The sequence below is a fragment of the Trachurus trachurus genome (genome assembly GCF_905171665.1).
Source record: "Trachurus trachurus genome assembly, chromosome: 14".
NCBI lineage: Eukaryota > Metazoa > Chordata > Actinopteri > Carangiformes > Carangidae > Trachurus > Trachurus trachurus.
Genome location: NC_139903.1, coordinates 11236999 through 11253443, shown reverse-complemented (window position 1 = coordinate 11253443; position 16445 = coordinate 11236999). Strand labels below are relative to the sequence as shown.

The following is a 16445-nucleotide window of genomic DNA, read 5'->3' as shown; positions in this document are numbered from 1 at the left end:
CATTGAATTACATTGTTTTAACGTTTCTTTTACAGTCCCAATGTCTCAGAAATAACAAAACAAAATTAAAACAATAAAAATAAGATTGAAAAAACATAATTTAGTATTTTGTATTATGCCAATTGTTGGTCATGTGGTGGCCTTAGTGATGAAAACTGCAGCCAGATATAATATGCAAAGACCTTTTAACAGGGCAAACTAAGCTAAAGAGCAATACACATCATCTTCAGAGAGAACAAATTTACCTTTATTGGTCAAAGATTCAAAATCTGTCAAAAGTTTATGTATACTGCATCATGGACAAAACTGTAACAGTGGAATATAGTCCTGGGATTTCAGCCATGAATTTGAAAATAATCCAAAATAGAGTAGAGTGTGTATACTTTATAAAGTAACATTTTCAGGTGAATGAGAAACAGAAAGAATCACAAAACTGCCTAAATATGCATAAACAGTGTTGTTTTAACACTCAGATCCCCACACATTATATTACCTACATTTAACTTTAACACTACAAGATTTTCCAAACCTTATTGAAATGCACCTAACTGAAATTAAGTAGCAGTTCTCACAATGAAGTTGCTGCTTTGATTGTAAAACAAAGCTACAATAGACCTTGTATTAGCAGAACATGTGGTACAAACAGTAACACAGAATAAAATCACATACAAGACAACATGTTAGTTAGAATGAGTATGGCTTCAGTACACAGGTAGGGAAGTAGTAAACACAGATGTTCTCCGAGAACAGGGCCACTTTGCATCTGTTTATTATGTATATATAAAAAAAGAATTAATGGACATTTCTAAATCAAGGCAGAACTGACTGATCACTGCATCCAATGTATCAATATACACACATGAGCTAGGAAAGGTGAAATGTATTATCAAGTTCGGATACAATACAAAACACAACTCAAACTTCTTTTTTTAAACTGTTGCAACACCAAATTTCCAAGTACCAAAGCAGTCATTCAGATACCAACTTAGTACAAACAAAAAGGCACTTAAAGTTTCTGCAAAGTGACTGCTTGAGATGCTTAAAATGACCTATTTCTTCATTTTAGTGTACAAACACTGACAAGTATTATGAAAAAGAAAGTAAAAATATTCTCTCATAAGAGTTAACAAACAATACAAAACAATTTGCAGATGTAAAAGATTTATAAACAGTGTATTAGTATTAATAGTGCAGTATCACATGATGTGTTGTATATCGGAATGCCTATTCTACAATGTGACATGCATAGTGTACATTAGCAACAATATATGGGCCTGCTGCGGTTAGGGTACAGACAGTTAGCTGAAAGCTTCGAAATGGAAAGACATTCTGCAGTTTGCATGCTCGGGACAATCAGGAAGAATACATGACGCCACTGCATCTAAAAAAAAGGGTCGTATGGCAGTGTGTTAAACAGCTGAATAACTTCTTCGATGGCCGTTAGTGAGGCGACTGTATTTGATGTTGTACAGCAAAGATAGAAACTGCCTGTATTAAGATCCGGGTGAAGTTCAGAGCTACACCTGGAGCGACAGGTGGACACCGCGATCTGTCTCTGGAGTGTTAAGGTAGTTCACTGTGTTGCAGCATGTTAGATAGGCTTGCTTTGGTGTACACATAGAGATTTCAACAGCATAGTCTCAACGTCTTGGTTAGATTTTCTGTACCATATGCCCAGAGCAGACAGTCACTGATCAATAAGAAACCATATATCTCAGAGTTAGGTGATTTTAGATCTGCGAGATAAACTGAAGCATCAACTATTTCTTTATGGGTCAAGAAAATTGTTCTGCTTTCTACCACTAATAGTTAACATGGTTTACTCCTGAATAAACCCACTGGAGAATTTGAAAATGCATTGTCACAAAGCTGAAAACAAGGCCGTCAGCAACATCACACAAAGATAGTGTTCCCTGTCTACTTTTTAAATGTCAACCATGATTGTGTTTTTTGCAAGGAAAACAATCATTAACCAACACTTAGACATTTCAATTTGCAGCTTGAAGTTGTTTCTGTGCACTAGGGCAGAGAACAGCGAAACTGGAAGTTGTTTTTTTAAGCATTTGTTATGTCTGAAATTGCGCAAGTGCGATACTGCATCAATTATATTTTGCTTGTCAGGTCTGACTGAGGAGGTGACTGTCAAGTCCAGACCTGCACATGGGTCAATTGTCACTTGTAATGATGGTGCCGATGTAGAAGTTCATGTTGATAAGTGAATGTGATTTGTTGACTTGAAAACTGCATTATATATATATATATATACTATATATTTTTTCATATTATTATATATGTATATTATATATTATTTCTTATAAAGTATTTGGTGGCATGAATAGCAGCATAGTACAGTGCAGTAAAGGATCTGATTGCGCAAATTTTTATTGTATTCATCTTTAGTTCTTTTTACTAATTTACTCAATAGTTCAGTTAATTTTTCACCAATTGATTCTTTGGTTGGTAAAAGTGAACTTGAGCTTTTCAATGAGCATCTGATACTGTGAATGTGCGATTTTGGTTTTCCATTCTGATCCTGTAAAAAAGCTCCTTTAATTCCATTATTTTACATGTTTAGACAATTTTTCGCTTTTAAAATTCTGCACCACCTGCATTTTCTTTCCACAATAACTAGTTGCAAATATCTGCAATTATTCATCATGTCAAAGTCTTAAATGAATGTATTTATAAGAAACTTCCACAACACAGCTAATGAGCTCCCATACAGACTTTTTGATCATCTGCAGCACAAAGCACTAAGCGTTTCTACCAGTACTTTTTTAAAGTGGCTTCACCCTTTCATGAGAACAAGGCACTGGCAGTTTAAAAAAGCAGAATCGTGGGAACACACCCTCCGTCCCCTGAAAGCGTTCGTCATGCTGACTGTGAAGAGTTTGTGCCAACTCATACAGTTCTGAGCACGAAGTTCATGTTATAAGGGGATACAATGAGAAGAATTAATGTAAAAAGGAGGTAATGCAGTGGTTATACTCATTTGAGGTTTAACGTTTCTGAGTAATAGCGTCTGTGGAGCACTGCGGAAAGGTCAAAAAGGTTACGAGATATCTTACAGTCACTGACTGAGGATTTCTCTAAGGCTTGTCTCAGACTTATGAAGGAGGTCCATCATATGGTAATCAGAGAATATTTTCCTTGTTTAAGGCCATCTAACGAATAGCCACTTCAGTTTAACCTTGGAAGCATAGATTTTGATCGATCTTTTTGTTCTTCACATTGCTGCACTCCCTTAATATACACAACCTCAGAGGATAAATATTGTCACGCGCTTAGATCCCTCGCTTGGTCCTTTTGCATGTTCATATATTATCAGTAAAATGTCTCAAGCTCACATCAAGTCTTTTCTTTAAATCTCAGTGTGAATTATTCAGGTTTGGTCTTTGAGAGGAACGGGACTGAGCCACTCAGTCAGTTTAACCCTGCTCCAGACTCTCTGTCACTTGCACAGCAGAGTACGTGGCCGCGGACGCCTGTCGGGTGAAGAAGGACGCGGCTCTTTTCGGCTTCAAGCGTTTGATTTCTTTACCTGAAAGACACAAATAAACACAAGACAAATATAGATCGACATGGGATAAAAGTAACTCACTTTAGAGAAATGTTAGTGTAAGCACTACATGTTGCTATTACAGTACACTCACCATTGTCCACATAGCTGATAGTGTTAAGAGAATGGACCCGACTGCACACAACACTGCTCTGTCTTTGCAACATCCCGCGCCGTCCTCCGCGGCTGTTCTTGCTCCTGCCATCTTGGCCCGCGGGCTGCTGAGACTGGCTCACCTCGCCGTCCACTTCAGCCGCAGCTCCTCCCTCCGACGTAGACTTCAGCTCCACACAGAACTCGATGAAGCCGCTCATTAGTTCTGCCTGGTTCGAGAGAAAGAATAACAAAAGATGAAGTCTCTGATCCTTAGAAGTACAGTATATGTAATGCAGAGCTGCACTTTTTGATGGTTCATTAGTGAACCACAGGCACAGTAGAGTCAGACTTCCAGCTTTGGATTAAGGCCTGGGGAGATTATTTATGACTGCCTCTACCATTATGTAACATCTCTTCACCATCTGTTGCCTCCGTCCTTTTCAGCCCAACAATCATTGAGAAGGGTTGAGAGACATGAGAGTGCAGAATTTTTTTTTTAGCTTTCAGCCCTAATATCAAGTTTTGCGCTGCTCTCAGAACAAATGGGCAGAGCAGCTGCTCCCGATCTTAACGCTCTCCAAAACACCAGGTGCAGTGCTCTCTCTGGAGATGATGGCTGAGCGATGAAAACGTTTGAAGTGAGACGCGCACAAGAGGACTACATCTGGCAGCCTCTCCAGCTGCAAGATGATTTTAAACCGATGCTCACTCAGCAGAGATGATGAAGGTGTCAGCCAGGTCAGGACAGGTGCGACTCAAAAAAAAAACAAGCAAGCCAATCACAACACATTCTACATAATCCCCCGATATACTGTACCTGCTGAGCTCCACCATTCATATGTAAATACATGTACAGGTGTTAAACACGTTCATATCACATCATTTGAGAATTCAACTTCACAAATTTCTTCTTACTTGTTTTGAGTAGATCTTTAGCAACTTGTTTACAGGAGTGCCGTCTTCCTCTCCATCGAACTCCAGCCACAGGATGTGCGAGTCCCCCTCCTCCTCAGGGTGGCTGTGGTCCCAGGAGAGCTCATTGAAGCGCAGGCCAAGCAGTACATGCTACAGGAAAACATGTTCAAGGAGAGAAACCACAATAGTTTTCATGAAGAGAAACGAGAAAAAGGAGCTGTCAACCAGAAAGAAAAAAATTCCAGTGCTCACCTTCTCTTTGACATCCATCACATAAACTCCCTCCAGGCAGATCCCGACATTGACGGCTTTGCGTTTTCCCCTTTGGAGGATCCCTTGCGCTGGTTTGTCAATCTCCCCAAAGAAGAAACCACACCTGTTTGTGCAGTAAAATGTTAATGTCAACTGAAAAATAAACAATGTGAGTATTTTATTTTGAGTTTTGAAACCGTCTTCTGTCGACAAATACAGAATATAAATGCTCATTACACAAAATCTTACCCATAATAAGGCAGAGTGTGACATGTGTTGAGGTACTGGTGTAGGAGCTGTGTGGGCTCAGGAGGGCTCGCGGCAGATGTGCTGATCTTTTTGTACTCCTCCAACAGGTTCTGCTCCAGCCCTGCCTGCCGGCTCGACTTCCCTCTCAGAGTGGAGAGTAACCCTCCGCTGCCCATGGCAACATGTGCAGGCAGAAAAGAGGACAGCTTCTTTTCTCTGTGGAGAGACGACAACTCATTTTCTAACATTTACTGCACACTTTAATGTTCTCCTTTGCCTCTGTTGCTCTAACTTTGTAATTTAAACTGATACAGAAACAACCTCCTGCATCAATGCACTCCACTGTCTTCTGCTGCTGTGCTCTGTCATTATGACTGTGCTGTAATAAGGCCACAGGCCAAAACGCATTGGTCTCAAAATAAAGCTCTTAAACTACAAGTGTAGCTCAAGTTTTGACCTCCTCTCCTCAATTACTGCCGCCTACATCCTGACTTCACAATCCTTAAGTGGGACAGCTTCTGTCCTTCAGCATCACTGAGACGTCAACTGGTCTAATTTACAGTCTATGACCAGTAATTTAAATGAAGGAATGATTAAATCTGTAGACCCCATGACTATCTAACTTGACTCTACTTCAAACATTAAACATCATGTAATTTATGTGGAAAGGATAAACTTAGAGCCTCTTCTCGTCTCCTTTGTTGCTTTATGATCAATGGTCAAAGGGGAAAATAAAGAAAACAAAATCTTTGGACTTTTGATGAAGCATGAATATTTGCTTTGCTGCAACATCTGTTTACTGATCATAAACAGCAAAAAAGATGATGACAGATAAAAACCACCAACCAAAAATAGGACACCATTAACCACTGTAAACAAACACATGAGACATAATCTACCCAGTCATCTGTTCCTACCATCAACTAAAATAAAAACACTGAATACACTGCTTTACTCTCTCTCTCTGTCGGACATACAATGTTTCGTGGGTTTGGTCAAACACCAACTGAATAATTCACATCCCTCTGATCAAGTCTCAAATGGCTTTAAAGAGAAAACAGAGAGACACTCTCATGACCATCCCACTCCAATCATTGCCATTTTGTGCATTCCTGCACTTTGGCACAAGCCATCAAGCATCTGAAAATTGTTGCAACGGCACAATGAGTGTTATCAACAAAAGACAATATTAAGCCTCTTCAAACAAAAGAATCACTACTGACCTTTTTCACAATGCCTGTTGATTTTCATCAAATTGCAGCTTTTTGTTGTTGATTGTGCCAAAGTACTCGAAGCTGCTAAATCAAGCAGCTGCCCTTTAAAATATGTGGGTTTAGGGACATGAATTTGGAAGTGCTTTCTACTGTGTCAATGACTTATTGTAGTGCGCTCTGCTACAGTGAGATGTCCTTTCTCCATTTGATAAAATCAAGAGACACAGACTTGCATTTTCTAAAAGGTCGAACTTTAACCTAGCCCACTGATCAACTTAACAAAATGTTCTGTCAAATGTGCTGGTACCAAGAGAACAGAAAGCCAAGTAAGATCATGTCTTGAGTAAAAACAATAAAGTAAAATTATCTCCATCACATGAAGTGATAATTGTCATCTCCAGGCTGTGGCTTCACATCAATCATGTGATCATCACTAGGAAACGAAATTTCAAAAAGCATGCACTTCCTGAATTTGTTGTTCTTTTTTTTTTTAACTCACACTTTCTAACTTACCTTAATGTAGAAGTAAACTGTTGGCTGTCCAAACTAGATCCCTCATCAATAGCAAAAGACAAGGCTCCGAGAGTCATCCAGTGCTCGGGATCACAAGGGTATCGACCCGTGAGGATGTTGCTCCTGGCCTCCTCATACAGAAGTTTTAGGACTCCTTCATCGTTGATCTGCTCAGGAGATTATCCAACAGTCAGTCAGGACATTAAGCTCCTCAGTTAGTTTCAGTCCAAGATATTTGAAAAGAAAAGGAACTTGTATTTATTAATGTTTTCCTTGGTTCTTTAATTTTGACCAACTACGGTAATTATAAGTCTGGCTTTTTTTTAGCAGTCCTTTCAACAATTCTAGTTTACAGTAAAATCCATAATAACCACTGAAGTCTTATGAATTATCAGACATTAACCAATTATTTTCATACAACTCCCACTGAGCATTTTGTTAGAAAAAGGGATCCTTAGTACCAAGTATTAGATGACAATGTCTACATGATGACGCAATAGTACCTGCAGCTCTTTAGATTTAGGATAGAAGACATTGCGTCTGTACTGGAGGTATGGCTCATCTGAGGAAAAAGCAGAGGACAATGATGCATGAGGGTTAGATAGATGACTGCAGTTTCAGATCAGTCAGTCTCATCGCCCTGAGTGGAGGAGTGAGGGTATAGAGACAAACACTGCAGTAGATGTGGGGAAACATCAAGTCTACCACTCAAGCCCCCTCCAGCCCACTGTGCTCTGGCTCACATTCCTGTAGTGTGGGTGGTACTGTTATCTGTACCTACTCCACAAAAACACATAACAGCATCTAAACGATTATGCAATATATTCGTGATCCTCTTTGTTTAATTAGCGGTGAGCTGTCACTGTGTCGCCAGCTCTTTGATATCACTACACGAAAAGCTACTTCAACTGGCTAAGTAATGAGAAGTAACACCAGACTTACACTTCACTAGAAGTCCATTTGCTTAATGGAAAGATGCATCTTTGACCACATTCGTCAGATACAATTAAATTTTCCCTCATCAATAATATACTACATAGACTGTACTGCATTAGCCATTGTAACCCTGTGTCGTAAAAGCTGCATCCTGGAATATGATGTCAACAGGAATTGTACTGCAAGTATAATGCTTTTAAATGTGATCCTGAAAGATAAAATGATCAGACATTGTAATGCTTTATGAGTCTGTAGAACCTGTGATGGTGTATTGTGCATGCATTTAAATTAATTATGAATCTATAAAATGTTTCTGGCATAAGATTAATTTGATCTGATAAACATTGCTGCAACTACAGTAATAATGTAATTTATTCACAATTCAACCTGCTGATGACTTCCTTGACTGACCAGCCTATAAAGTGTCAAAAAGGGGTTCAAAATCTCCATAGAAACTTTCTAAATCTCATGGTTACATAGGATTATAGAACCTAATATTGAAGGTTTATGGAGTGGAAAGTACTTCTGAAAATATTGTTAATATTGCACTGACTGCTAAGCTTTACAACAAATCGCTAGTAGTAGTAACTAATCCCTCTCTTTCTGAGTGCTTTGTCTTGGTGCAGATTGATTTTCTACATGTTCAAGCCTTTACTTTTCCTGTTCAGCCACAAGTGGCTCTTGCTTTTTGTGCCAACTACCTCCATTTCTCTTTATTCATTCCAAACAAACCTGACAGCACATTGATCCCTTATTTACCCTGAGTAGGCTACTAAGCACAAACAATGTATAGGAAAACTACAAATCTAGAGGGAGCAGCTGCAGAAAAAAGAAACAGGCTGTGCTCAGCATACACAGAAACACAAGAGCGCAAGAATCCAGGTGATTGAGAGGAACAGACTTGTGGCAGGAGACCAGAGTGTGTATGTTAAGTGAATATAAATACACAACCTAAATGTCAGACCTTCCAGAAAATGTTATTATTAGGAAATTAGTTTTTTTTTCTTAAAAAGCTATAACATACAGTATAACAGCCATTAGGTGGATATGTCACACCCCAGCCATCTAGTATTTTGTGGAGTAACTTTTGGATTTACTACAGCAAGTCTTTGTGAAAAGCCAAAGCTGGTTTTACGTGTTTTGTGGAAAAGCTCCCTTCTTGGATGGGGGCGATATAAAGTCATACTGAGTAATACTCTTTCCTGTTCCTTGTTATCACACTCTTTCCCAGTGAGTCAGTAACCGGGTCTTTTGTTTTGACATCCTTCAAAAACTCACATTAGTACTTGTGTGTAAACATAACAATATAGAGAACAAGATCTCACCTTGTGAAATGTCGTCCTCAGAGGCCTCAGTGAAGCGATACAGCAGATCCTGCCACTGTCGACACAGTTTGTATGGTTGATGTCTCACCTTAAGCTGCAATTCTGAGGAGTATGGAGGAAATACAATGTAATACATACATCTGTCTGTAGCCCTGTGTTGAGTTTCTAGTTTATATCATGTAAGAGGCATATTCTGTCAAAAAAAAAATGTTATGTAATATTTGGCAGCCGTTTTTAAAGAAAGAAGCTTTGATATTCAGGTGTGTTTTCTCATAATGTCAATGTTGTAAATCATTTCAAGAGTTTATGAGTGTAGATTATGGGGAAACTTTCTTACCAAGCAGTGGCGAACACAACCAGAAGGCAAAAGCATCCTGTACAGATTCAGGAATATTGAGAGCCTCACGGACACTGCGGCCCAGCTCCTGCACAGAGACACTGCCGAGCCCTTCTACAGACAAGTGGACTGCACTGTCACCAAACAGGTATATAAGCACATCTTGAGCTGTGTGAACAATAACAGACATACAAAATTAAAAAAACAACAACACTTTATAGTTAATTTGTTATGAATAACAAGTACCATATATTAGAAAACACAAATAGGTTGGATTCAGATTATTGTTTTCTGCTTCATACCACGGGAAAGTGTTGCAGAAGAAGCAACACTTCCTCTTTGCGAGTGGTCATCTGATGAGTCTGGAGGAAAACTGCAGTCATCTCCTTCCATTTCTAATCTGAAATACACAGACCAACTTCTATCAAAATCTGCACATTACAATCACAGTACATAGTGTATGATACTAGTAGCTTTGCAGGATGCATTGTCTCAACTCAGAACAGACATCTACAAAAATGTGCTGCTTAATTAACAGTGTACTTCAGCATTTTGGAGAATAAAGCCATAAAATTGTACCGATGGCTGAAGAGAGATCAGTCAAGAGTACAACTTGTACTGTGTTGCGTACTAAAATAATACTTTGGCTTTGTATCTTTAAAAAGACTCAGTAATTGCGTCAGAGACCACTTCAGAAATATTTCCAACATGAATTACTGAGTCTTTTTTTTTTTTTTTTTACTGACGCCACTTCATCTATTTTCCTTTAGTCATGTTTCAATAAACAAGTGATATGGCAAATTTAGCCCTGGTGTCAGTATGCACCAGTGCCATCATGTGGTATTAGACTGGAAAACACCCCTGGACAATCTGAACATCCCAGTCGACTGTTGACCTCACCCTGTTGAACTGATATGATCGTTTGGTCCAAACATCTATTACTCAGTCCCATTTATATAGATAGTTCCCATAAGGCTTAACACTATGATGATCTATTTGGCGATACAGATGGTGTGGTAAACACAGAGGTATCACGGCAACAGCCTGGGGACAATCAGTATAAACAAGGTTAGCTATAGGCTAGCCACCCAAATCTGACCGGACTGTCCAACACATGCCCAAACAATGGCTGAGATTTTGAAGGAAACAAATAACTCAACGCAACTAAACTTCATTTCGTTAGCTTTAGCCAAGTTAGCTTAGCGAGCATGCTAGCTGCTGACGCCCGGACATTACTACGGTTCCTTCAGACCTATTAATACATTTCAGTCGGCTGTTGATAACAGTTTAGTCACCAAATATTTCTGCCTAGTTGGCTAACTTTTGGTGGGTGTCTGTCCCTGTAGTCCTCTAGTCTACAGCTGCTACTGTTAATGGCATGTGATGTTACAAAAAATGTCTGTTTTCTGTCCACATACCTGCCAGTTGCCGTACAGTTTCCTCCACTCGCCGCTTATCCAAAACAAAACCCCGCTACTTTTGTAAATATCGTGGCTAAATACATTAGCTAATCAACGATTTGCTGGTATTTCCGTGGCTAGCCAGCTCAGCTGTCTGAAACTAGCTTTCCGGGGCAGCTAGCTGCGTGAGTGACGGACGAACCACTCAGTTGTTGTGAACCAGTCCTCAGTGGGCGTGGTGATCACCGTGTCGGATTAAAAACACCTCAAAGAAGCATTAAGGAGCTGAGATAAATAATTTAGAGGTGTTAATCCGTGGTTCATTTCAGAGTCTAAAGTAACAGACTGGATACAATTTGACTGGTTTAACTATGGGAACCGGTTCAAAACTCTTTCCCATCTGAGATGAGGTAAGGCCCTCCCCTACTCTACCTCTGATTGGCTTAGAATGAAATCGTAATCACAAATCGGCCAATCGCGGTCAGGGAGGGGCGGGGCTTAATAAAGTGGTGCAAAAATGTTCGAACCATGGGAACAACCCACATCCATGGAACAACCGTCCTCTGATGGGAAGCGCGCTGTTATCCAGCCATGTGATGAACACGTCATAACAGCTGTAATCATACAGGAAGCAGACTCATTTGTTTAGCCACTGGACCTTTTTAATACAGTTTATCCATTTATTCAATTGAGCTTTATTACAACTTAATTCATTTAACCCATTAGGCTAAGTCATTCATGGTTTCCTTGGTAGTTACCACGAGGACCAGATGTTGTTGTACCATCCCTCCATGTTACAATCTGCATTCAATTACCACAACATGCAAAAGTTGTCATGGTAGCTAAATGGCAACAGCCTGAGAAACATATCAAGATTTCTGTGCCACAACAAAAACTTAAACGGACCTCCACAAAAGTTTTATTTTTTGTTGAGCACTCTCCATCAGTTGCACTCAATGTAAATATTTTATGAAAATAGTGGAGTAAGATCTATGAACATAGGATATTTAAAAGAAAAGAAAAGAAAGAAAGACAAGAAAAAAAGGCGAGGCAAAGTCCAGTGCTGATATTACCTATGTTTATAGCCTAACTTGGCTACTTTGTAATGTCAATACACCTTAATATGTTAATCTCTTGTTGCTTCGGTCCAGAAAATCACTCATTACACAGTTGTGTTTTAAAGGGGGTTTTAATAAAGCTTTTTATATTGGTTGACATTACAAATAGATTCCAGGGATGAACCAAATGGTTTTTTTTCTTGTAATAAAGAGAGTGTCAAATTCTTTTATAGTTATAGAAAACAACATAGTGAAAATTAAAGTGAGACTGCATCAATGTGTTCAGTTAACTCTCTCAATCAAAGGCCCAAGGAGCCCCAATGTGATAAACTACCTGTATTTGAAAAGATTAATCTCAATTTGTGTATCTTATCGTTATTATTATGTTTTTCTTCATAAGCAGACAAAGCCTTTGAATAGTTCACTCTGCAGCTTACATCCACCTGACGCAGGTATCTAACTGCAAGGGCAGCAGGCTGAGTATTAACAAATGGGATTAACAGCTTTAACAAAGGTGAGAGAACAGAGGACACACTTGATAGCTTTCACTGCATTACTGACATCGATTCGTCAATCCTCTTAATCCTATTCCTTTCTCTGGCACGGAGCGGCTTGGAGTACCCATTATGTAGGCAGACATACAGTATAGTATGCCACTGTCTGCATGTATTGTGTTTACATTGGAGAAAGAGAATAATCTGCACAAGACAATTAGTTTAATTTACTTTCAACTTTAGTTACATTATGTCAGTCTTGTTGCTTGGCTGAGCATTGGGCCTCATGTCTCTCTACAATCAGCTTCACATCCTGATCTTCAAAGGACCAAAACATTTTTATTTTTTACCTTATACCTCATGAATTACTGTTTACGCAGTGATTGACTGATGATTGTTTTATTGATTTTGATACAGACAATTATTATAAGAATAAGCAATGCACATCACATTCAAATGCAAATGAGTAATTTTGTGTATTCGTGGAACTGTAAACAAATGTAACAATAAAGGGTTTATTGTTAATGTTAAGGAAGGAAAAATACAACTTTGCTATAACAAAAATAAAGAATCTGCTCACTGGTTTTGAGCATAATGTTCATTTTAAGGAGTGCTGGCAAGTGTTCTCAAACATGGTATATACGATAACATCTGAAGGTATCTTATCTGGTGTTATACAGTATGTGGTTTACAGAAAAGGTGTTAGTTCAGCACATCAAATTTGAGTGGGCAGTTATATAGTCAACAGTTACTTTGAGTGAGTGAGGGTCATCTGACAATAAAAAAAATACTACAACTAAATTTGTGAAATTCATAGAAGTCTGTGTTTCATGCTCTCATCTCCAATTTAAATGATCATTCATTAGTTTCCCTCTGTGTAAAAATTATTTACATGTGTGTACATCCTATGTAATTTAGGCGGTTGCTGCAGGATCGCCCTCCTCCACCTCGTTTGTGAGCAGGAAGAAACTGAGTACAGGGCCGAAGTACTCCATGAGGGTGTCCTTTACGCTTTTCTCCAGCAGGTACCCCTCTGTCTCGATTTCTGTGTTTTCATTCCCTTCCAGTGCTTCCATGGAGGTCTGCAGGAACCGCAAGCTTACCAGCACAGAACCCTTGGAGGAAGGAAGGTGGAGAAACAGCCAGTGAATAAAGGGGAAGTGGATATTTTCATTGATGATATGTTCGAATCATACCACTGCAGGAATACACTGTTAATTATATAGTATTAACTTACACATTTTTATATTTTATAACCTTTTTGCAACTGAACCAATCCCTAAAAAGGCAGTTCTATGCTTGACCAACCACAAAATACAAAGTGCCCCATAGCATTGCCAAACTACACAGACTGTAATACTTGTGCTGTATACCTGTAAGAGGAAGACAGACAGCACTCCACCCCCAATGGTGTTCATCAGACCCATGTAGTAGTGGACCAGAGCCTCTCTGCAGCCTCGGAGGTAGATGTTGAGCTCCTCAGTCTGGTAATCATAGTTATAGTGGGCCGAGTTGTTGGTGAGCTGATACTGGATGCATGGCCGTGGAGAGCTGGGGTTGCAGCAACTGAACGGGACACCATCTAACAAGTAGCGGCCATCCACGTTGCTCTTGATGCGGCTAAGAAAAAGAGAGAAAATAAATGCGTCAGTTGTCTTTGTTACTAGATGTTTTCTAATGTGAAATCCACTCTTCACATTTTCCAACAACTTACTCTTTCACTTCCTTAGTGCTGAAATCAAGGTAGCGGTTGCTGATCCACTGGACCTCAAACCAGTCCCTGAAGTCATTGTTTCCACAGCACTGAAAATCCATCTGGAGGCGATCGATGTTCTGTTTCTGGAAACAGCGGCCCGGGGTGTCTGTGTCCTTGTAGTATCGGATGCCGTTCCTCAAGCCCACCTTCAGAGAAGACTCCAGGCTGCCCTTCATTGCATAGCTCATGATGACAGCCAGCAGCATGAGGACAGTGAAGAAACAAGAGACAGCAAAGTAGGGCTTCAAGAAGGTCTTCCAGCGAGGAAATCGCCCAGCATCCAGTGCATCTTGACAGATCTTTGATGAAAAGTAGTTGATACCCAAGGAGGCCAGCCCTACTATCATGAGGGTATTGGGGACAATATGTATGTCTGAGTTATCCATCACCTGTAAGGATGTGACACAGTGGTATAATTAGTAAAAGTTACATTTGTTTGGAAAAATACATCAATACAGAAGTCAAAAATAATGGGCAATGTGTCAACAACTAAAATGCTTTGAATATTCAAAATGTATTTGGCCTTTGGCCCAACCCATAGCTTGACCCGTAAATTTTGTGACATAGCGCTAACTACTCTTAGGCAGGTCTACATGTTGGTGGTGCACGAGCCGTCTCCACCCTATTTGCTAATTCAGGCCTGGTGGTCGAACCTGTTTGGAGAACAAGCTAACAACTGCGAGAAGTGACAGCCTTAAGTCATGTTAATGTTAATGTTAGCAGATCTAGGTGTTCAATTTCTGTTACATGGTTCTCCTACGTGTGTATCACAATAGAAATGACTGTGGTGGTTGTAGCGTAATGAAGTTGCTAGCTAAACCATCTATGCTAACAGTTATGGCGCATTGGTGCCGCCATTTTTGTATTTGAGTGTATTTTTTTATGCCAAAAGCAATGCTTTTAAGGGTTTATAGGCAATATTTGTCATTGGTTTTGGTTCATGTGAAACAAATTTGTATTTGGATAAAGCAAGAAAAGTTGTCCATTAGGCGATTTAACAAAAAACATAGCCTATCAAACTAGTCAAAACTAATTAGCCAATTGAAGGTTAGGGTATAACACATTGGAAAGAGCATCAATGTCTTTTATAGATATATTTTCTTTTCATATCTATTTGGTGATCATTTCATTTTCTTTGCTCCATTTAGACTTTTCTTAAAATATTATATATTATATACTTATAATATAACGGAACGCAGAGCCAATTAGCCTACCATTTACCATAAAATAGACCAGGGCCCTTCTTGTCACAAACATAATTAATCACTTAAGAATTATTATCATTCAGTTTAAATGTGGGGGGGGGGGGGGGGGGGGGGGGTATATAAAAAAAGACAAAAACTGTGTGGTTTTGCCAATATTGCTGAGTTGTGATGGCGGGCTTCTATGATTTGGATTAGCATGATTAAGACTGACAGAGCCTGTTTATTATTAGTCAGGATCTAAAGTGGGTCACAAGTGTATCTATCTCTCATTGGTCTCCACTCAAGGATATTTCTTTCGAATCTGATTTATTGCATCCCTTCAAGGAATTTTGTCCTGTTTTCAAGGTTTCTCCCACAATGAAATGGTAATAAAAAATAGGCCTACATACGGAACAGTGTCAGGTGTACTTGACATAATTCATATAAATCAGTAATGTAATACTGTATGTTGTCTCTGAATACAGGAGTTGAAAATATGAGCACAGTTGAACCACACATATCCTACCAATATAGGCCTAGTCTCTGTTTCATTGAGAAGTATTACACATTACCCAATTGTATTTACTCACCATTTAACAGTCATTACAATTACTGAAATCTTTGATAACTCAAAGACGAGTCAATCACTGCAACACTTTTAGAATATGAACTAAGCTCCAAAGACCAAGCAATTCAATTTTAAAAAGCAGCCTACCTCTGCCCTCCTGCGGAGCTCCGTCTTAAGGATGCACCCCAGGGTGAAGGTTATGGCCCCGGCTACTGTGGCAAACCAGGAGAGGAGCCACAGTCCTTGGGCCAGCTTCACCCTTTTTTCAAAAGGGAACTTCATCTTCATCACCACCATGGTTGCAGAGAGGGAGTGTTACCGGGGGAAGAGGGGAAGGAGAACGGCGAGGTAACGAGGGACGATGCTGTGTTTCGTCTGTGGGAGAGGAGCAGAGGTGAGAAGCAATATCCAAAAGCTCAGAAGAGACAAAACGGAAATGCAACACTGAATGTGGAAAATAGAATAGTAGCCATAGTGCAATCAAAAACACACTGATGATAACTTTATGAGGAAAAAAAAGTTTTTTTCCAAAAAGTTACGAAAACTAAGAATACGTTTGAAAACTTCATATCCCAACTGGTGCATATCC

The 16445-nt window shown here is 39.4% G+C and overlaps 2 protein-coding genes across 2 annotated transcripts; both read right to left on the bottom strand.

Annotated features, from left to right (window-relative positions):
• Positions 1-259: 259 nt before the first annotated feature.
• frmd8 (FERM domain containing 8) lies at positions 260-11128 on the bottom strand. The gene is made up of 11 exons (XM_083987182.1): positions 10815-11128; positions 9699-9796; positions 9397-9564; positions 9060-9161; positions 7302-7360; positions 6799-6965; positions 5072-5287; positions 4823-4946; positions 4571-4720; positions 3654-3882; positions 260-3541 (listed from the first exon to the last, which is right to left on the bottom strand). Exons 2-11 carry the CDS (start codon positions 9787-9789, stop codon positions 3429-3431), a joined length of 1419 nt encoding a protein of 472 aa, XP_083843308.1. The 5' UTR covers positions 9790-9796; positions 10815-11128; the 3' UTR covers positions 260-3428.
• Positions 11129-13262: 2134 nt separating this feature from the next.
• rom1a (retinal outer segment membrane protein 1a) lies at positions 13263-16153 on the bottom strand (the record flags this gene model as incomplete). Its single annotated transcript, XM_083987023.1, has 4 exons — positions 13263-13463; positions 13722-13968; positions 14063-14493; positions 16004-16153. 4 exons carry the CDS (start codon positions 16151-16153, stop codon positions 13263-13265), a joined length of 1029 nt encoding a protein of 342 aa, XP_083843149.1.
• Between the last annotated feature and the right edge of the window lie 292 nt (positions 16154-16445).